The sequence below is a fragment of the Crotalus tigris genome, unplaced genomic scaffold (genome assembly GCF_016545835.1).
Source record: "Crotalus tigris isolate CLP2741 ecotype Arizona unplaced genomic scaffold, ASM1654583v1 scf7180000018636.906410, whole genome shotgun sequence".
Classification (NCBI taxonomy): domain Eukaryota; kingdom Metazoa; phylum Chordata; class Lepidosauria; order Squamata; family Viperidae; genus Crotalus; species Crotalus tigris.
In genome coordinates, this window is record NW_024097116.1 from 400786 (window position 1) to 424160 (window position 23375).

At 36.7% G+C, this 23375-nt stretch overlaps 1 protein-coding gene across 5 annotated transcripts in view; it reads left to right on the forward strand.

The window, feature by feature from the left end:
* The window catches only part of DENND1B (DENN domain containing 1B), a 192637-nt gene that overhangs the window by 109144 nt on the left and 60118 nt on the right, over positions 1–23375 (forward strand). For all 5 annotated transcript variants that reach the window (XM_039355203.1, XM_039355204.1, XM_039355201.1 and 2 more), the window contains 3 exons: positions 5581–5681; positions 12655–12700; positions 16387–16488. In XM_039355203.1, coding sequence (XP_039211137.1) covers positions 5581–5681; positions 12655–12700; positions 16387–16488 — 249 coding nt within the window. The remainder of the gene's footprint in view (positions 1–5580; positions 5682–12654; positions 12701–16386; positions 16489–23375) is intronic.

The window sequence follows — 23375 nt, forward strand, 5'->3', positions numbered from 1 at the left end:
AATGACTATTAGATAAATTGTATGGGAAAGTAACTGGAAATGCATCCAAAGGAATACACATTATGGAGAATTGCAAGCTATTCATGTGCAGAAACATTAAATTACCTCTATATTAAGAAAACAGCAATTAAACAGCAAGCAGCAAAGCAGATGATAATGGCAATCTGTAAAATTGCAGCTGTTCTACAGAGGTAAGGAAACAAAAATTAATCAGAAATGGGCAGCTTAACTAAGAAATTATGACATCTTTGGCTGACTGGAGCATAACTGTCAAGCTTGGGCTGTTTGGTGGTCAATAGTGACATTCCATGTGTCAGTGAACAGAGTCTCTTGATACAGTAACCCTTAGTTCATACATTACTGAAGCTTCAACTGTCGAATGTTTAAGTCCCTTGGTATTACTGTAGCCTCCAATTTTTCCTGACTGGCTCATGTTTCATTCTTTGGCAATTTGCCCTAATGATATCCCTCAGGAGCTTTCAGATTTTCTTCTTTTCCATATTTAATCCTGTTATATTAATCTGAATGAGAGTATATAATGCAGTTCAAAATTGTAATCTCTTGTTGTTCTACTATGTTTTTTTAAAGCATTTTCTCTGCTCCTAATTTAGGCTGAAAATTCATAACACAAATGGTTGAAGAATTCTAAAGTGAAAGCTGAATTCTCTGAAACATCTTTGGTTTGTTGATTGCATTCATATTTAAGAAATAAAAGCCTCTTAAAACATGAGGTAGAAATAGCTGACAGAAGCATTTGAGCTTTCTTGGCTACCCCCAGTTCAGGTGGCCAGTGTCCCACTCCTTTTTGGAAATGGCACTGCTCTTTGCTGAAGACAGCAAGATATAATTTTTACCCATGATATTTCATTTTATAACATCATCTTATAAATCTAGAACTTGATTTGCTTATTTCTTATTCCTTGCTTATTCCTTTGCTTTATACATCTGGGCTACCATGCCTCAGCCGTAGCACTTGGTAATCTTATAGCTATGTAAAGGAGTGTTACTTCCTTAACTGTTTTATCCCATCCAAAGTCACATTTTCATGAGATGGACAGTCATATTATTATGATATATTAGTAAATAACAGTAACTTTGCTTGGTGGGGTGATTCACTTCCAGGAAATTCACCTTCTCTACATGAAAAAAGCAAAGCCTTCAACCTCACAATTTGGAATTGCTGGTTGCTTTACTTTATTTCTGCAAACTTAGAAGAACATTGGAAGCCAGTAAAGTGGCTGATGTGGTATACATTGGCAGCACCAATACAGTGCCTACAAATGGAACCATATTAAAAAGGATGCTTTGAAATCTTTGAAATTTTAAGTGAAGCATTCTTGTAAGGCTTTACATGGGTTCATTGTGTGTATCGATGTAAGTATGTGTATTTAATTTTAAATTGTTGACTTACATTCTATTTGCCTTTTATCTGCACAATATGGAAAGATATGAGGGCACATTTCGCCCCCTCTTCACCTCCGGGTCTCTATAGGAAACATGTTAAAAACATTGCTTATTTATTTATATTTACCCCAACTTTATAGATTAGTCCTCAATTATAACCACAATTAATACAGGAAAATTTGTTGTTAAGTGAGGTGGTAATTAAGTGAGGCATCACATAGCCACATCTAATTTTACAATCTTTTTAAGTGAGACACCAAGTGACCATGATTTGCAACCTCCTACCAGCTTTCCCATTGACTTTGCTTGTTAGAAGACAACTGGGAAGGTTGTATAGGGTGATCACTTAACGCATGGATACTGCAGCTGTCATAAACATGCCTAATAATCCACCATCCTCTTATTTTCCCTACGATAACAATCCTGTGAGATGAGTTGGGCTGAGGCTTGTCCAAAGTTACCCAGCTGGCTTTCATACCTAAGGCAGGACTGAACTCACAGTCCCCCAATTTCTAGTCTGGTGCCTTAACATAGACCAAACTATGGGAGACCTTCAAAGGCCACATAGCTTTGCAAAAGATATTTCTACTGAAATATATTAGCCAGTCGGAGTGGTCTACCTTCAGACATCATAGTTACGTACCTTGCTTTTCAGCGTCAAGACATCACATAGAATCAGCTCAACCCATCAATTGGCATTGAGGAGCTCTGCAAAATGGTACTACTTCATAAAGGTCTAATATATATGTGTATGTGAGCATGCATATGTCTACATGCACACTCTTTCTCTTCTGAACTATCTATTGATATTACTGTGCACATCATACTCAGGAGGAACATTGTAGAACCCTATGCTATTTTTTTCTTTTTCAGTCATGTTCTTGACAGGCCTATGATAGGCTACCTAGGGGATCTTCAGCAACTGAATTGTGAGTTGCCAATGCATGAGGCAGAAAATGTGGTGCTTAGTTGTTTTTTGTGCAACTTGCAGAATATCAGACACTTAAGTTACATAGACGGAATTGACAAAGAGCCGAGGTGGCGCAGCAGTTAGAGTGCAGTACTGCAGGCCACTTTAGCTGACTGTGTTCAGCAGGTCAGCGGTTCAAATCTCACCGGTTCAAGGTTGACTCAGCCTTCCATCCTTCCGGGGTAGGTAAAATGAGGACCCAGATTGTTGGGGGCAATGTAAATATATATATACATTGCTTACTGGTGTACACCGCTTAGAGAGTGCTTGCACTTAAAAGCGGTATATAAGTCTCATAAATAAATAAATAAATAAATAAATGGCTCTTTTGTTCATTAATATGGCCCTAGTTTGTATAGTAAAGTGTACAGGTGCTTTCTTTTGTGTGATCCACTAAGTGATAAGAAAAGTTACATTCTGGTGCTTTTATATCTTTGTCCTCTGGCATGTTTGCTATAAAAGATCATCATGCAGAATTCTCAGTGTACATTATTATGGCATCAGGAAATACATAGTTGATAAGCAGAGATTTACAAAGACAAAGCAGAGCAGTAGATTATATTCTGGCTATTGTGACCATACAGTGCCTTCTGAGAATTAGGATCTGTTTCATGTGAAATTCATCTGCTGACTGCATCTGGCTTTCTTTGCAGTCGGTTTGCCCTCAGAAACACATTGTTGTTAATCTCCCTCATAGTTCAAATAGCTCTCTTAATAATATGAGCTAGGCTAACACTTAAGAAGTGCTGGGTATTATGTGCAAGATGTATTCCTTGTACCCTTTGTGAATTGTAAAACAGACTGGGGCTCCTGGGACAATTGTTAGTAGAGACTTAACCCCCTCATTAAATAAAAGTAAGACTCCTATTTAGCATTTTATTCAGGGAAGGTTTTAAAGTAGTGCCAGCTTGGTCCCATTTGCTTGTCTTAATAGCATTTTCTCTCTAGGACATTGTCCTTGGCATAGTGTTTGTTCTCTGTACCTGGGCCACTTCTGCCATACCTTCCCTGCATAGCAAACACTGCAGCTGGTATTGTTATCTCAGGTTATTCTGGCCTCAAACCAAACAAGATAGATCTCAGAGGGCCCCTTCTGTCTTCCTTCTATTAAAAAGACCATTGTTTCTTTAAGATGGGAGTGGGGTATGCAATCTTGGGGTGGTTATAGTGCTATCTGGGAAGGGTTGAAGGCCACTATGGATAAGACAGGAATGAATATGCGTAAATCATCTGATGAGTTGGAACCTTTTGAGGAGAGTGGTGCTTTGTGGTTTGTGGAAGGTTTTAGTCCTAACACTGTTGTTTTATAACTTATTATTATTAGATGTATGTGGATTTTATTTTATGTGCATCCATTATGCTGCAGATGTGCCCCATTTTAGTGGATATAGCTGAAATATCAATGCTCAATATGATATAATAATTTTACCTTTTTCTGTGTTGATTTTAGTTTTTAGCTTTTTCCATAGTATTATGTATTAACACTTACATCATGTGGTTCTGTGTAACTCTATATTATCCTTAAAGTTCCATAAGCATATTTGTGTCAGTGATTCTAAATTTTAGTTGATTGACTGACTGAAACAGTGGGAAAGCCACAATTACACTGTCATTATCACATAGAATTGTCATATTTCTGCCCTTCCATTTTAAATGTCTGCTGGCCTGACTGATACAAAGTAAGTTAAAATAACCTGGTTTATTTGCTGGTAAAGTGCTGCTTCTTTGCTATATAAAGAAAAGGATTTGTCAAGGAGGAAAAGATGTGTTTATATGGTATAAACCCTAATTCTGTGTAAAGAGAGATGTATCCTTAGCCATTTATTTCAATTGTACTTTAAGGAATGATGTTGATAGCATAAACTGTTACTGTGTGAAGAATAAACTCGCAAATCCATTTGAGGTGTTCCTTGATGAGGCCAGAGATATTTTCTATTGCAGAAATCCTGAGGGGATTCACAATCCTAGGAATTTTTATTAGTATGGTAAAATCCTAGCAAGTCCAGACTTGTTTGTTTGTTTGTTTTGTATTCATTTAATTTGAATCGCCTGGCACTGTGCTGTGTGACAAAAAGTGCTCTATGATAAAAATGGAAGCTGCTCTCTAGTAGACTAGTATACATAAAATATTTGGACTGTTTGATTTTTTTTAACAACAAGAAGAAACCTTTCACCTGCCACATAATTTCTTGCTGCCAAATCAGTTACCAGTATGTAGGAGGGGAAAAGATGCATTTGTGTCAAGAGATTCCATGCAGTGGAAAATGCTTGATGTACTTTTCATTTCTTTTACATATCTTTCAGAACACAACTTTAACAATAACAGTAATATTACGTCTTGTAGTGATACTTTTGGCAAACTCTGTCTAGATGGATTACTGACCTAGTTCAAGATAGTTGGTTGAAAGAAAATCCTGGAATGTACATGTGCAAAACAGTTCTTCATGTTTAACTTTGTGTGAGATAACTAGGAAGAATGTAACTGTCTTTTATTACTGTCTTTTATTTGTATTTCCAATACTGCAACATAGAGAGAAAGGGTTTGAGTTGGCTTTTTTCTGCTTAAATCTATTATAGGTACAGTATTTGTAATGTTCATACAATACCAGTTGTACTTCTGAAAATCAGTAAGCCTTTTGGAAGCTTTATTTTGATAACTCAGCAACTAATCTTGTTCCAATCTCCCATATTTCTATCTCTATCTCATTCTTTATGTGTGTAAAATTGAAGTTTATAAACTTATCAAACAAAATGATATACAAAAACCCAAAGTTCTGCTATGAATCTAATCCCTTAGCATGGAAGATTTTTTAGTACAATTTATTTTCTTATGTTCTGGGTTCATGTTACAATAAAGAGAGAATATATAATATGTTTTGTCCCTCTGGGGGACAACATTCTGCATATGAATCAATATATAAAGAAACATTTGTAGATTGAATTGGCTTCTTTTACAGTAGAAGATAAGTATTTCTACATCTCTTTATGAGACTATGATTATTAGTGATATTTCATTATGTGGCTGACAGAATACAACCTTTCTGTTGTACATAGAAATTCAGAGTACAACATTGAATACAAAATTCAATCTGAATATGGTATATACATAATTTTTGGTTTATTGTTCCTGACATGATTAATACAATGTTTTATTTCTTTTCTCTCTTATAACATTACACTTTTGCTGTGTTTGCTTTGAATTCTAGTTAACTGCTTGTGTTCATGGATCAGCTGCATTGCTATATCCAATGTACTGGCAGCATATATACATCCCGGTGCTCCCACCACATCTCCTGGACTATTGCTGGTAAGAGGCTAAATATGTATTATTCTTTATCTTTCTAATAATTAAACAAGACAAAATGTTGTTGCCTTTTAATTAAATAAATAGGATCATTTGAACATTAAATCCAGTTGTAGTAGTATAGACTCTAACTAAGACCATGCCATATTTGGCACTGCTTTATACAGATAAAAATATCTGAAACTGTACTTCTGCAGGACTAAGATATGAAACATGACTTATATGACTTACATGGCTTATTTTTACAACACTAGGTTTTAAAAGTTGATGAATTACAGACATGAGACAAAATCCAAAATTTAGTATTATCTTTCTTTTTTATATGTTCCAAATGGATGTAGAGATACCATTGTGGCTCAGAATGTTTTTCTGTTGAGAGGAAATAATTAAAAGGTCTTGTACAGATTCATTAAATTTCATAATTACTAATATTTATTATTATTAAATTTATTTGCCACCTGCCTCGCCATGGGGCTACTCTAGGCAGTTTATAACAATAAAAAATGAAGAAATAAAAGGAAACTTTAAACAAAGTGAAAACAAAGAAAATAAACAAAAAGAAAACAAAGAAAATACATCAATATGACTGGTAAAAAAAGAGGGATGAATGGGGAACAGACAGTGGGAGGAGAAGTGGATCTAGGAGCCACCTCCAGAGTAGAACTCCCCAATTGCTAATCATTACTAATTTAACATTGCTAATCATTACTAATATAGATATTTTGTGTGTGCTACATATGGTATTTCACAGCTTCTTTCACATCTTTTAATATGTTACCGTGCAAGCACAAAATAGATCTATAATTTAAATAGCTCAAATGCTGCCAAGATTCTACAACATCTTCATAACCATAGTTTATCTAGATTTCTTATAAGTTAATATACTTGTTCCAGTCAAGAAAGCAATGATTTAACAGGCTTAAAAATAATTGAAATCAAAGAGCAGAAAGAGAACTTCAAAATAACATAGTTGAAAGAAGGAGCATCCCCCTTTCAGGATGAAATAATTTCATTCATTGCTATATCCAATGTACTGGCAGCATATAAATATTCTGGTGCAAAAGTATACACAGTAAAATTTTAAGGTTTTAAGGTGGCGCAGCAGTTAGAGTGCAGTACTGCAGGCCACTTTAGCTGACTGTGTTCAGCAGGTCAGCGGTTCAAATCTCACCGGCTCAAGGTTGACTCAGCCTTCCATCCTTCCGGGGTAGGTAAAATGAGGACCCAGATTGTTGGGGGCAATGTAAATATATATATACATTGCTTACTGGTGTACACCGCTTAGAGAGTGCTTGCACTTAAAGTGGTATATAAGTCTTATAAATAAATAAATAAAAGCTGAAATGTTTTTTTGACAGAACCAGTATCCAATCATATAGCTTTATTTTATAAGTATAATAAGGAGAAACTAGTGATCCTCAGAGCAGAGAAAATTTTATGTAAATACTGAGTAGATGTGTCTAACTTTCAGGGCCAGAAAAAGAATGACCAAAAGTCTGTTGACTTGAAAATGTTTGTGGCCTTGTGGAAAAGCCTAGAATTTAAACCCTAGATTTATAGACAGCTTGATTTCTCTTGTTTATCTGGATTAAAGCAATTTATCAAGTTGTGTCATGTGTTGAAGGTTCTGCTTAGTTGCTGACTGGAGATTTAAGATTTATTTTGGTACCAAAAGTACAAAAACATCTGAAAGATTTTGGATTTGCTTAATTTTTAAACAAGAAACAACAATACTAATAACTTCTTGGTATAGTTTCTTACCTATAACACTATGTGTTTCACAATGAAGCATCTATTTTAAGAATTCTATTAACATTCTTAAAAGATTACAGAATTTTACTTAAAGCTACATAATGATTCGTTATGAAATTCTCCCTGTTTTTATTGTAGAACATTTTTCACAATAAAAACCATAATATTTTTCTAGTTCATGCTTTATGTAAGATAACCAATTATGGACTGGATTAAATATATATATTTCATAAGTTGATAAGTGATTCCCAGAAGAAGAACATGCATGTGTCTTAATTGTCATTATTTTTTCTCCTTTTAAGTGCCTGACACGTTCTTTAATTATATAAATTACTAATCAGAAACTGTTTATGCCAAGCTTTCCCCAGTATTACTTTTCTATAAAATATGAAGAAAAAACTGATTCATGTCAAGCATTGTTTTTAAATAAAAAAAATTGCATTTTGATTTTAATGCAAGATAATACGTCATTGTACTTTGGACATACTTCAAATAGTACCCAGTGGTTTTGAATAAATGCTATGTTACTAAAAATATATGCACATTCAAGAGAGTTAATGGAGTAATATAACTTAAAATTTTAATTACAATTGAATGAAAAAATGCTCACCAAATTAATATATCAACACAACTACTTCAAAAGTCTATAGTGGCAGACAATATGTATCAATAATGCATTGTTGTAAATGGGATATAGATTTGTACTTCAGTGTTAAATGTTAATTCTGGAACATAGGCCAGAAAATTCAGATTTCTTGAGAATCTACGGTAATAGATTTGAAATACTGTGTATATTACCAAGAAGTACATCCTTAATGCAAAGCAGTTAATACAAGTCATAGTGACAATCCTATTGATATGATCCTCAAATATGTTGATAATAAAGTAAAACCGGACTGTATAGATTAATGTTCCAATTTCTGAGTAGCATCCCCAATAGCAATATATTTGGTACTCATCATTTAGTAAACATTCCCTGAAATAGCCAATATACATGAAACAATTTTTGTTGAAGTAGTACCAAACGTATTTTAAGATTATAGGAATCTAATTTTACCGTATTTAAACTGCCCATAAATTGACTTATCAAGGCAGGACACTGAAGATGGTTATTCCAAAGGTTACATAAATAACTAATACCAATTTGTTTTACTTCATATAAAATATTTATTGGTTCAAGAACTGTATTTAATTGGAGTGTTTGCTTTGCAAACAGAAGAATTCTAATAAGAGTTCGGCTATAGGCAAAGAGAAAGATGTGATTTTAGGGTGCAGAGCTAATTTTTCTCTGCCACTCCCTGTTCTATGACTTGTGGATTTGGAAGAGTCTTCAACTACCTTCCTCAGCCTCTTAGGAGGCTACAATTAAAAGGAGGGATGTGCAGAAATCATATTTCCATTCTTGGGTGGGACAATTTCATGAATGCAGTTTGGCTCGGTGGGTTTCAGAAAAGAACTTCTGGCATCTTTTCTATTGTAAATTGGTATGCTTCCCAAGAACCAAAAAATCTCATTATTCTTACCCTAATTTGGTATCAGTGTATATAACTACTACTAACATTTGTAATAATTGTAAAGTAGTACAAAGTGCAGAATCATTTGTATATCTTTTGTCTATTCTTTGTCATACATTATATATTGCTACTACAGTTTATACATGTATGAAAAAGGAGGCTGATTTATCTAGAAAAAAGTATCATAACTAGGAACCTCCAGTCCAAATTCACGACTGTAATTATAAGTCTACAACTTTTTATATTATTCTTCATTTTATACTGGTGTCACAATTCAAAACCATAGAGCTGACTAATATATAAGCTATAAACTGCAAAACTGGTTCTGTACTTAATGGCAAACCTTTGCCATTGGGAAGCTGAATTATCTTTGTTATTGTTTTGCTTGTTTGAAGGCCAGGTGTCATGGTTCCGATAGATGAAACCCATCAAAAGAACTTCAAGGCAAGAATTCTTCCTTAAAGAACATTTTATTCAGGAAACAAAGTATCGGCACTATATAGTTGAACCCAAAACTAAATTCCCTTCCCCCAGATACAAAGTAACAAATTGCAATTCCCACCGCCAATAAGCAGTCCTAAATCATGTTTTCCAATTAGCCTGAAACATGGGCGTTTTCCCCTGCTCCTTAGCCTGCAAAACCATTATCAGTTCGTCCTTGAGTTCCCATAGAGCAGTGTTATTATTATGGCTAGCTGAACTCAAGCATTCATCCCAACCCCCCTTCTGCACCTGATTTCTAAAAAGAAGAAAAAGCATGTTAAAAGCAAAGTGGAAATGGCTGCAATTTTCATCAGTTGTTAGAGTGGGAACATCCAATGTTTACAGCGTTGACACCAGGGATGGCAGTGTTGTGTTATACAAAAGCTGATGTGGATTAAGATTTTGGAAGCATTTATTTAGGGTGAATTGATTTTTTTATTGAAAAAACTCAATGCTTTTTATTGATTGGGATTGTGGGATTTTGTTTGTTTGTTTGTTTGTTTGTTTGTGAGAGTGAAATCTGGAAGTATAATTTCCAAAGCTCTGAGGGCCACAAAAATAAAGGGGTTCAAATGTAAGTGCTTTATGGGCTGGTCATTCTGTTCAGAATAAAATCTCTAATTTTAACTTTGTAGTTCCAATTCACAAGATGGGAAATATCATTAGATGAGGAAAAATACTATTGATTCAGCCTGCTTAATATGTTTGGTACCATTTTGAATAATAGAGTATGTAGCATAATATCACTTTGGCGGTCATAAGATTACATTTAGGTTGTATATATCTCTGTTTCATTTATTATAAAAATGTGTATTAGGGAAGTATGAAGGAACATTTTATTGTCATATTTGTGGGAAAGCTTAATAGCAATTAGTTAGTCTGGCTTTATCTGCTTTAACCAAGAACCCCATGCTGGTTTATGATACTATATCATTGTTTCTCAGGTGAATTTGGTGTTAGGTCATCTGTGTCTATGATGCATGTCATGAATGAGGGACATAAATTGGTCCCAATACACATTCTCTATGTTGCAAATCATTCCCTTGTTGAGTCCCTCTTATGACCCTTGTATTTTACTGGCCATGTGCATCTGAGGAGAAAAGACTATGCCATGACAGATAATCAATACTATCAAAATGGGCACCTCTTTGGAAAAATTCAGGGCAAGCTGTATATGATTTTTTTTTAAAAAAAACCAGACGAACATTTTAAGAACATCGTGGGAATGCTTCCAACTTATTTCAGATCATTTTCTTTGACTATCCTATATTGTGCATAAATATAGGCATGCAAAATATATATATATATTTTCCACAAGGGCAAAAGTTTTAAGGGCTATTGAAAATTTTTATTAGATACTGTAACTAAAAGAGAAAAAAACCACAAAGTTTAAGTATACATAGTTATTGTGGCTATTGGCTGAATTACCTGAGTATTTGGCACTGGCTGCATTTCCATCCCATTGGGGAAATAATGAATAAATAGAACTAAACAGAGAAATAGAACCAAATTTGATAAAACTCTGGCCAAAATGTTAGATACTGAAAGAAAGCTGAAACTGAAAGTGATATAATGCTGTGTTTTTCTAAAAACCACAACATGTACAAGTAAAAGAATACTATGTACTAAATCTACAAATATACAGTTGTTATATTTTTTAAATCACAGTTGAATTTTTAGTCAATCTTACTCATTTAATATACATCAAGACTTCATCTTTTTCCCTGCTGTGTATTGATCAAGTCTAATCCTTTTTTAATCCTTATCCTTTCCTCTCCTCTCCTCTCCTCCCCTCCCTTCCCTTCCCTATGAGAACATTTTTTTCTTTGCATAAGGGTATATAGTAGTAGAAGACATAATTCTTACACAATAGAATTCCTGAATAAGATTTTCATGGTCACTTTGCTATTTTAGTGTAATCGACTGCTGTTCAAGAATATATTATTCATATAGTAGAGCAATTTAGGTAAAGTAAATAAAACCCCAACATTTTGAGTTTGAAGATACAGATTGCATACAGCTAGATTTCAGTACAATTTCACTGTATGACTATAATAATATAAAGTTATACATGGAAACAGTAATGGACAATTGCAGATCAAAACTGTTTAACAGTTAATTGTAATATTCTATATTTCTCACTTACTCCTTTCGTGTGTTTGTTTTTGCCCCTTCCTCTGTAACAACTGCTCAGGTTTGGGGAGGGGTCACATTACAAAAATGCCAGATTATCTTAGGCTTCTTATATGTAGTCGTAGATATAAAATAATAGAAGCTTTGTATCTTTTAGGAAGATCAAGTGAAGGCCTTTCATTTTTCCCATTTTGCTAGGTAGCCCAAACTGACCAATTTATTACAGTTTTACAGGAACTGAAGTCACTTCTAATCTGAGTTCAAGGTATTCATGGTAGCTTTAAAACAGCTGGGGACCTTGATATTTAAAGGACAGCCTCTGTTGTATCACCTGCCTAAATATTAAATATAAAAATTTGATGAGAGGGATTTTCCTCCACCTTCCCTTTATTGGAAGAAATGCAAATGTGAGACAAGAGTTTTCTATTTGGCTTATGAAACTCTTTTCTCTTAAAACTCTGGCTGAGAGGCATGCATTTGTTTTCTTTTAATATCACATGGAGGCCTGACGATTTATCCAAGTCTGTTGGTAGCGTTTTATTCCTTTACTTATCTGTTTTATCTATCTTGGTTTATATATCAAGTGCTAATAAGTGCTTTTATATTCATTTGTTTGTTGGTTTTATTTCCACCCTGAGATTTCTTCATCCAGTGCAATTAGCAACATTTTATTAAGCAAATAATTAAATTGCATAGATGTAGGAGGTACAAAATAGTAACTAGTAGATGGGGATGATCCAGGTGGTGTCCTCTGAATATATACTGAGACTCACTGAGAAAGATGGATCAGTGACCATATAAAATTGCATGCATAAGAAAAATATATTGGGAGAGGACTGCCGTTTCCATTTGGTAAAGTTCACACTTTGAAAAAGTAAGAGGTGTTGAAGGTTTGCAACAGCTCTGCAAGATAGTCTTGTGTTATTCCTTACTTTATAGCTGTAATGATAGCTAGATTTTGAATCAGAATTTTCCAGCTTGCAAGTTTTTGGGCGTTTTAATATTTGGAGCTGGCAAACATGCTTACTCGCATAAAAGGTCAGTTCTATATCTTTCTAGTATATGATGTATTTCTTTTTTTATTTTAATTTCAGTGCACCAATGCCTTATTTAATTGGAGTTCATTTCAGTTTAATGGAGGTAAGTAATTTTCTCTTTCTCCATGGCTATATGTTAAAATGTGTAAGCATTTTAAAAGCTATCACGGGTCGGCAACCTGCGGCTCCGGAGGCGCATGCGGCTCTTTCAGCCGTCTCCTGTGGCTCCCAGCCACGTGCAGTGCCCCAAAAAAATAGGACTAAAAAAGTTGAACCAATCAATTCAAACTTCTCATGAAAGAAGTTTGAATTGATTGGTTCAACTTATTTGGTTTCTGGGATGCTGTTTGCCATGGGAGGGGGGGAAGACAGCTCCGGAGGGAGACAACCCTGTAGCAAGAAGCCGGCGGTCCGAGCGGAGCGGCACGGAAGACCTACCGATCGGCGTGGGAAGCTTCAGCGTTGCCGGTGAGTAAGGCTTGGCGGTTCCGCACTCCGACAACCAGGGGAGGAGGTGGGGGGTATCCAGAGCCTAAAAAGTCCTCCAAGACAGGCTCGAGCCGGCCCTTTTTCCCTGGCCGCAGGAGAAGGTGAGGCGCAGGCTCTCCACCCGGGTGGGCAGGTGAGAAAAAAACCTGAAAGCAAGAGGGAACCCTCCGGACCTTCGGTTTTCTCGGCTTGCAAACTCAGCTCCTGCCAGGGAAGCAGCACCTTTTGGGACGGGCTCTGAGCAATTGTATGCTTCAGGGAAGGAACTTCCCTGGCAGGAGCCGAGTTTGCAAGCCTCGTTGGCAAGCCGGGAAAACCAAAGGTCTGGAGGGTTCCCTCCTGATGCGGAGCTGCAGTGCCTGGCCCTGGGCTGACGGGAAAAGGGGTGGGGGGTATCCAGGGCTTAAAAAGTCCTCCAGGACAGGCTCGGGGCCGGCCCTCTTTCCCCAGCTGCAGGAGAAGGGGGGGGCACAGGCTCTCCACCCAGGCGGGCAGGTGAAAAAACCCCCGAAAGCAGGAGGGAATCCTCCGGATCTTCGGTTTTCCCGACTTGCCAATGAAGCTTGCAAACTCGGCTCCTGCCAGGGAAGCAGCACCTTTTGGGATGGGCTCTGAGCAATTGCATGCTTCGGGGAAAGAGCTTCCCTGGCAGGAGCCGAGTTTGCAAGCCTCATTGGCAAGCCGAGAAAACCGAAGGTCCGGAGGATTCCCTTCTGCTTTCGTGGTTTTTCTCGCCTGCCCGCCTGGGTGGAAAGCCTGCGCCTTCCCTTCTCCTGCAGCCAGGGAAAGAGGGCCGGCCCCGAGCCAGTCCTGGAGGACTTTTTAGGCCCCGGATACCCCCCCCGTCAGCCCAGGGCCAGGCACTGCAGCTCCGCAGCAGGAGGGAATGCTCCGGATCTTCGATTTTCTCGGCTTGCCAACAAGCCTTGCAAACTCCTGCCAGGGAACGGGCTCTGAGAAATTGCATGCTTCGGGGAAGGAGCACGGAGGCCTGCAAGCAGGCAGGCAAGCAGGCAGAAGCTGGGCAGCACTAACTAAGCAGCGAGCAAAACCCCGAAACGTTTTGCATTCGTTTGCAAAGAAGAAGTGAAAGCCGGTCCAGCTGGTCGTCGGGGTGCGGAACTGGGCTGCGGACACTAGGCCTTGCTCACCAGCAACGCTGGAGCCTCTCACACCAACCAGTAGGTCTCCCATGCCGCTTTGCTGGGACCGCCGGCTTCTGTCTGCATGGCTGCTTCTCTCCGGAGCTGTCTCTCCCCCCCCCGGATCATGCACCACCGGCATCTTCTCTTTGCAAAGGAGGTTTCAGGGTTTCTCCTGCCTGCCCGCCCGCCTGGGTGGAGACCAGAGTTGGTGGCTCTAACGTCCTACTATCATTGGCTGCAATCCTATCCACCTGTTTTGTGTAACCGATTGCAAGCCAAGCAATGCCTGGTTCTGAATTAATAGCTTGGGGGGGCGAAGCCCACTGAACTGCGTGATTCCAATGACCGAGCTGACTTTGCAGGAGCCTCCATCAGATTGGAACTTTCCTGTCTGATTGAGCTCAGTTTAAGCAGGGCCGTTCTTAGCGTGGGGTTCACATGTTAGTTAGTGGGGCTGACTAGTTCTCTGGCAAGAGTGCCGCGCTCCGGCCTTCCTCCAAAGCACCCTCCTCGGAGGGATAGTCCAAGGCACCACTTTCAGCTGGCTCCTTTGGTGCGGCCCCAATTGCTGCCGTCTCCGCCAGGGGGGATGAGCAGGCTGTTGCTCCCGCGGTCGCCTTCCCACCGCTATGGAAGAAAGCCTGATCCACGCCTTTGAGGGCCTCAGCCTCCAGGAGCCTTGCCATGCCCAAGGCAAGCCCCCTGCTCGCCACTTCAGCAAAGGGGAGAGAGCAGTCTTTTCCGAGGGGAGGAGAATCTAGGACGGCAGAGCCGTCCATACCAGAGCTGGACGCGGGCAGGGCCGGTGCATGTGTCGCCTTAGGCTCGACTCTTCAATCAAGCTCCATTACATGAGTGCGCATGCGCACATTTTGCGGCTCCTGGAGGTTTTTTTGTGAGGGAAACAGGTCCAAGTGGCTCTTTCACCTTTTTAGGTTGCCGACCCCTGGCCTAACCGGATCTCTCATACTATTCCTGAAAAGGCTTCAATATTTTTTAAAAATGAAACTTATGGGTAATTGGAAGGATAGGAGGGGAAAAAAGCAAGTTTGTTAACCTTAGATTCCTCTGTTTTATATGAGATTCTCCATAGTTCAGAAACAGAATTGGAGAACTTCCCATCTTCATTAGTGGAGGAGACCAGTTCATTTCATGTGAGCCCTTGAAGCAGTCCTAAATATATCAGCATCAAAATGGAATGCTGAACATTCTCCCAAGCTATTCTGACAATGTGTCATTTAATGATAGCTAGACTTCTGTATGGAAGGGAATAAAGTTATGGATTAGGGAGCAACCAGGCAGGATCACATGCCTGCTTCAAATATGCCTGCAATTATTTGAGAAGTTCAGACTGAATGAGAACTAATAAAGGAAAGGAAATGGCCCGAAACTATTATAAGAAAAGTAACCTATCTGATGGGCTATTTCATCCAGCATAGATGTTGCTCAAAACTGGCACTAGAAAGATTTCTCTACTGATTTGCTTGATCTAGAATCATACGGGTTAAATTTAAAAGAGTGAACAATTCTGGAAAGCCTGTCCAACAGTATCATGGAATTACACCCCTGGTATCAAATGGGGACATGCATACTATATATATTAAACATATACAATCATGTGAGAATATACAGTAATATGTCATCTATTTCTTACTGTTATTTAAGTCTGTAAGCCTATGTCTGCTATGTCTGTAAGCCTATGTCAGTCTATCCTTGCATTGGTCAAAAGAAAAAAGAAAAAAGGAACGTTGTAAGGAGTTCCCTACTGAACCAGATCAAATGTCCACTTGTTCTAGCATCTTATTTCTCACAGTGGCTAGGCAAATATTGGATAAATGTTTTATACAGTGACAGAAGACTCTTGAACAAAGAGATCCTATTCAGGCATTGCGACAAATAGTCTTCATGGGTATTATTTCTAATACTCTAAATTTAATTAATTATGGTAATGATGCATTATGTAAGGAAATTTCTTGATACACAATGCTGCCATGGAAATATTGGCTTATTTCTTTGTGACCTAGATTGCTTCATCCCTAGTTTGTTTGCTTGTTCGTTTACCATTTAGATTTGTATGTTGAGAATATGATAACTTTTTAATGAAAATCAGAAAGAGAAGCCTCAAATGCTTACGTGGATATTTTTCCTTATTCAGAGAGTCAAAAGTAAATCACTGGAGGATGTGGTGATGCTAAATGTTGACACAAATACATTGGAAACACCATTTAATGACCTGAGCAATCTACCAAGTGAAGTGGTAAGTTTAGTTGGTTTTACCTTCTTTGTTTGAATTACTTATATTTCCTTGCTAAGTTAAAAAAAAAAAAAGAATACATTCCCCCACCAAACATTACGTTATCAGCTATAGATTTCCTATTTAATGGTGTCTTGTTATGTTTGTTTGTTTGTTTACTTGCTTTTGACAGTTGAGGAAATGTTGAGTGGAACGTCATATTTCTTATTGTGAAGGAAAAGGGGAGATCATAATTATAAAGCTTGCTGCATTCATTAGGCATAGCAGCTTTAAACGCAAGAGTCTCTTCATCTCATCTTAATCATTATATTACAAAGTAGGCATTTCTGTCTGCCTAGTGGCATATATTGCAAGGGGAAAAAAGGAGTTTTTGAAGGCAAAAAGAAGAAGGGGGCCAATTATCGGCTTCTGGTTCCTGCCACCTGCCAGCACTTCTCCTTTTAATTAATGATCTGATGACATTGGTCAATATAATAAGAAATGCTTGTAGAGTGGGGTCAGAAAATGCATACTTTGATCTCCTTCAACTCTCTGAAACATTTATTTGTTTTGTTTAAATTATTTCAGTTTTATTTTAATCTCTTCCATCCTGCTGAGGATGGCATGAATTGAAAACTCCCTACTCTGTTTGTCATTTGCTTTGGCAGAGCAACGATGCCATACTTATAATTCTATTTGTAAATTAAACTGCAAATCCTGTTTATCATAAAAGACATTGGATCCTTTGAAAATGACGAAAACTGTCTTTTGTCTGTAAAGGCAGATAAATTAAGTGGCAGTTACACTTGGACTTTGATCTCATGAAGTTTTTTTTTCCTTGTGGATGCTTATAATAGGATGTATTCTACAATTCATGTTATATAGACATCCCAAAATAGCATTTTACTTTCTTTTGGTCTTCTGCAATATGGTTCTGAAAAATAACTTTTTCCCTACTACATTTTGTTCATTTTTAAAACAGAATTCAGTAGAAGTTGATGATAAGAGATGGTTCAAAGTGAGAATGAAATAATACTACATTATTCCTCAAATGAAATACAATACATGTGCATTCATATGTTCTTATATAGATCACTCAAGACAATAAGACAGCAACCTTATTTCTGGTTATAGTAATTTTAATATATAAGTTGGTTCATCATATGAAGATATTTATTCTTATATGTTAAGTAAAACATAACAAAAACAGAATAAATATGCAGATTAATGTTTTACTACTTTGCTTTTGAAAAGGGACTAACAAACGTGGGTAATAGCTGATCGCCTGATTCATTTTTAAAACTATTTTAAACACATTAATATCAAGAAGTTAATATCAGAATAAATTTACATCTCAAAATATGTGATTATTGATGAAAATATATATTTTGATCTTGCACTAAGAAGAAATGATCATTTATGTATATTCCATATAAATTCATAGCGCTTTAGTTGGATAGTTTCCAAGCACACAGAGTTCTTGAGTATCAAAGAGATTTCTCTATTTTTATGTACCCAGTGTATGAAGAGGGTCGCATTCCCCCCCCCCATAAATCTACTAAAGATGATCTGAGGTATCTGCATTTCTGTTTTGGATTCTTCTGTCCTGTTTTTCTAAAAGACAATATGATTTGACAGATTTCCTAAATATATTTAGTAGAAAATACATTTTTAATACGTTTACTAAGGAAAATTGGACTGAATAGAATGTCAATTCAAAGATTTCCAGATATTTTTATCTACAAACAAGTTTGTATATTAATTTGGGTATAGAATCTTATGCATGAAAAGAAAACATCACTGAATTGAGGTAAATTGTTAGTGAAAACATGCTGATCTGTTTAGCAATTCACTCTATATGAAATCCTACAAACGTCTTATATTAGCGTTTGTCTTTTATGGAACAGGCAGTAGGCCTTTGAACAAAAATGAATGTTCCATGTGAAATATTAACATAAAACAACATAATATTTGTGTACGCTAAAAGGTTTTATTTTTCCCTTCTGGTAATACATACTATGATTTATTTGTTTTACCAGTTGTTTAACTATCCTGATTGCTTCCATTCTAAATGCGCCTTTTTGTAGATCTCAGTTGTTAATTAAAACCACATATAAGCATAGTCTAAAAATGGAGTGCTTATCTTCTCTGCAATTTTGTCAGTTTATAGACCAAGAAAAGTCAATACTGCATTCTAAGCACTATATACCTATACCAATATTGTCTATACTTGGCAACAATTTTGATGATGGTTTGAACAATATTAAACAATAAGAAGTAGAACTGAGAAAGGATATCAAATAAAAATACTTATGGTGTTAGTCTATAATACATGAAAATATGTAAATACATGCATATAAAATAAAGTTCCTTTACCTATGTACATTGCATCTAATGTCTTATATCTGTTGTATATAATCTACTATGCTTTATTTATTTATATATATTTCACATTTCTGAACTGCCCATTTTCCTCAAAGACATTAAAATGCTTAATATATTAAATATAGATTTTATATATTAAAGTGTTAAAAAAGATAAAATAGTGTATTACTGGGGACACCTGAAAAAAAATGAACATATAAATAAAGCTTTACATTTATTTTAGGAATCAAAAAATAAATTCAGAATTGTTCCCAAATTCCTGAATGCCTTTTCTGGGTCAGCTTTTTATAATCAGAAAGACTTAAATTATTATATTATACTTATTCTGATTGTTATAGTATTTACAAGTCCAAAACTTGTAAAATTGTGATACAGTGCTGTTTCATGTTACAACTTCTCATTTATTGAGAATGCTTTTTTAAAAAAAATGCAGAAAAAGTAGTTGAAATCTGAAAAACATTATTCTTTGGCATTATTATAATCAGTGGCTTAATATAGTTACCTAAAACTTACAGGACTTTTCAACTGATTCACCAAAACGTTTAACTTACACTTACAGGCTTTATGACTTTTTATACATGGAAAATATATTAGTTTGTTAGATTGACTAGGGGTCTTAATTATTCAAAGATCAGTGGTCACACTTGTCCGGAATTAGCTGTCTGTTTTATTTCATGTGGACCCTTCATGTGTTTCATTATGTTGTGTGTGTTAATCTTAATGGCTTCATTCCGATATTTGCACATAATAGTTTAGATTTATTGACAATAATACTTCCATGCTAGTAGCGGTTTTGCTACTTCCAAGGTGTTCAAAATTAGAAAAATAAATCAACACAAGGCTTTTTAGGAAATCTTTGTTTCTATTTCCCTTTTCCTGTCTTCTTCCAGGGATACTTAGCTTTTATAATTCATCATTTCACTATAGATTTGTCTTTTGCTTTAGAGACCCCGCTGCCTGCCTTACATAAATAGTGGCTCCATTAGAAACAGGGATTTGGTTTAATTTAGTCATTCAGTTTTTCTTTCCCTATATGTCAGATTGGAATTTTTGGTAGAAATCAGGAAAGCAGTCAGGAAAAACTCCCATTGGGTTAAAATTTTATCCTAAATTAGCCACCCCATCCTGATACCCTCTAGATGTGTTATAATTGTAACTCTCAAAATTCTGTGTCAGCATGGTGTGCTGACTAAATGATATTGATGTAATAGGCCATACTGCAGAGAAAACTCAGCAATCTGGCAAATTCTAGTTTAGTAAAGATTAAGATGTAGGATTTGCAACTGGTGTTTTGTTTTACCCAAGTTTTTCATGGCTAGAAATGGTTGCCCCAGATGAGGAAGGGAGAATGATAGAATGGAATGATTGGTTGGGCTGTTGGCCATATTAAGAGAACATGTTGTCTCATCATACAATGCTATGGTGAGTTTGGCCAGTCATAAAATTTCCACCTTTTTATTCCTATCACCTCTTCCAGCACCTCAGGCTTCTCTTCCTTTTCCCCATTTCTGGGAAACATTTCTGTGACACATTTATGAAATAAGCATTACATTGAAATCCTCCCCCTCCCACACAGACAATTTTCATTTATAAACATGCTATGACTTGAGAGATTTTTTTTGCTGAGGAGTGAGGGAAGTTGTCCCTGTTGCTGATTATTTTATGTCATAGATGCTGATTTCCCATTTGATTAAAAATAAAGAAATGATAAATCAGAGAGGATGGTGCATATCAAGGGAATATAGGATTTCTGGTCTTTAAGTTTGTTTGTTTATTAATTCAATTTCTTAGTCACCCATTTCAGTAAATGACTATGAGCAACTTACCATTCAAAAAAATGTAATTCTATTAAAGCACTAAAACATTTTAAAACAACAAAAAAACATCCAGAATAAATATACATAGCAACTGAGATACTTGGCCAGTTAGCAGTAAAGCCAGGAAATGGGGTCTATGACACATTCAGCACTCCAGGTTTGTGTATATAACTAGGTTTTAAAAGGTTTTTGAAAGACTAACAGGGTTGGGGCTATTCAAAGCTTTGAATGGGGGGCTCAATGCGTCTCTTAGCCTGTTTAAGTTCCTTCAGTTCCATCATATACTTTGGGTAGCATCAGAAACTCTGAGTGTGGAGAGGCCGCTCAGGGGCAATCTGATCAAAAACTGTTGTCACTTTGCTATTTCGTAGTCACAAGACTTCAGTCAGTCTGAGTAGCTGATTTTCTGGAATAACCCCAAGCTCTTTCTCAAACCCAGTTGGGTCCATTAGTCACCTGGGGTGGACTGATTTAAAAGGCCTGTTCTCCCTGCAGAGGGGACTGGCATCCAAGAACTTGAGGCTCACCAGGGAGTGATCTGTCCATGGCAGGAGAGAAATCAAAATTCCCCCTTCCCCAAATCTGACAGAAACAACCAGATTGGATGCATTACCACTATGAATTGGGTCCTGGATAATTTGGTCAGCCCCACGGTTGCCATGGTGGCCATAAACTCCTTAGCTATTTCTGACCCCATACCTAGGGATGGCAGGTTGAAATTCCCTAGTACCATAAGTCCAGGAACTCCATTGCCAGCCCAGCCACAAAATTGAGCTCAGGCAGAGAGGTTGCTACAAAGCAGGAAGGCTGTATAATAGCAACAACCCTATCTGACCTCTCCATGCCCAACTTAAACAGTGTCTCACATCTGGTAATCTGTGAAGCAAGGCACCTGGAGTATCCCAGACAATCATCCTGGGGTCTCACCTGATGCCAAACTGGAAACTGGCTGGGCAGATCTCAGTGAGAGGAACCCAGCTCTCTTGTCCCAGCCAGGACTCTGTAATGCATGCCAGATCAGCATTTTCTTCAACAATTAAGTTCTGGTCAAGGTGGCTTTATTACAGACTGAACTAGCGTTCAGCAGCAGAAGAAGTCAGCTTGGAGCCTTGAAAGCCTGCCATTTGGGGCTGGGATTGAGTCTGAGAGACTGGAATGTGCCATAGGAGCAAGATATCTGTGGCTTGGTTACTGTAGCTGCCACTGCTTCCTCTGTACATCTTTGCAAATGGTTAAATTCTACAAAGGTTGGCCAGGGAAGATGAAACTGCAACCAAGGCATACATTTATCTGTTCTGATTGTACTGTATGGTACTATGGAATATTTGCTTTTATTGTCTCTAGCATATTTTTTGAAAATCTGCTGTTGCACCGTAGGAGATTGGAGGGGGTGGGGTAGGGGATGCAGGACATTGTTTTTATTTCAGAGCAGAAAAGACAATTAGCTGGGGAAGAATCTTCATGAGTTTAAGTGTTTTTTTAAAAAATGGTAACTGATTTGTGAATGTACAAGCTCTTTTGTAGCATTCATTCTATGTGAGCAACAGGCTTTCAGCATTCCAAATATATCTACCATCTTCAATTACCTTTGCCACAAGATATACATAATATCTTAATTAATAACATATAATGTTGGTTAATTCTGTGGTATTATGAGGGATGATTTCCATTTTAGACAAATATTATTAGGTAATTTTGATTATTGATGTCATTTCTTTCTCTAGGAGTAAGGCAGAGTCCATAAATGAACTCCTCCTTTTGAAAGAATGTAATCCCCTGAAGAACGGTCAGCCCAAACATCCTTTGGACATAAGCCCATGTTTTCACAATAGTGCTTTTCTTTGGTTATCTATATCTGCATTTCCCAAAAATCTTTCAAGTTTGGTATCCCTGTGTAAACACAATTACTTTTTTCTAGATAAACAGATGATGGGTGCTGAAATATCCAAGGTCAAAACACCTGGTTGTTTTCTATTTAATAACCAAACTGTGTACAGAGTCTTAAAATACACATTTAAACAGTGGTAAAGGGGTGGGGATTTATTTGGAAGTTTTCTGTCATTATTTCTTGTCAATACTGTCTGATAGTCACTGTAAATTTAAGTAGCATTGATTTCTTATTGTGGTTATATACTAGAAAAGCATTTTTAAAGTTATTTAGTGCATTATAAGGGTAATAGTTAAATTATTTAATTTAAGAATATATTTATTAGTTGAGTTGTATTGATATTCCAAACAAATTTGTGTAGTCATATAAAAGAGAAGGGTTTTTAATTGATTGGAATTACAATCATTCTTCTGTATGATTATCTGAGGAAATTAAGTTAGATTTGTTATAGCTTCTAAATATCAATATCAATACTATGCTGCATATATAATATGATAATATATATTATCTGTGCTAGCAACTTCTCCACCTGTTTCAGTTTTCAGTTTCTTTTCTATCTCCTTTTTCCCAGCTTGATGTTTTATTAATTTTCTCTTTCATATAAATAATAGTTTGTTTAGTATGCAAATATATTTTAGTCCTCTGTTGCTAATCTATATTCTTTTTTCCTTCAAAGATGTATCATGCAATAAGAAATAGTACAAATTATCAAAAACCTATTACTCTTGAAGAAGTAATAGTTCGTTCCAGTATATGTATTGAATCCGTTGTATTTTCTGAAAAATATTTGTGACCTCTATGCTTTCTGTACAATAGAAGTA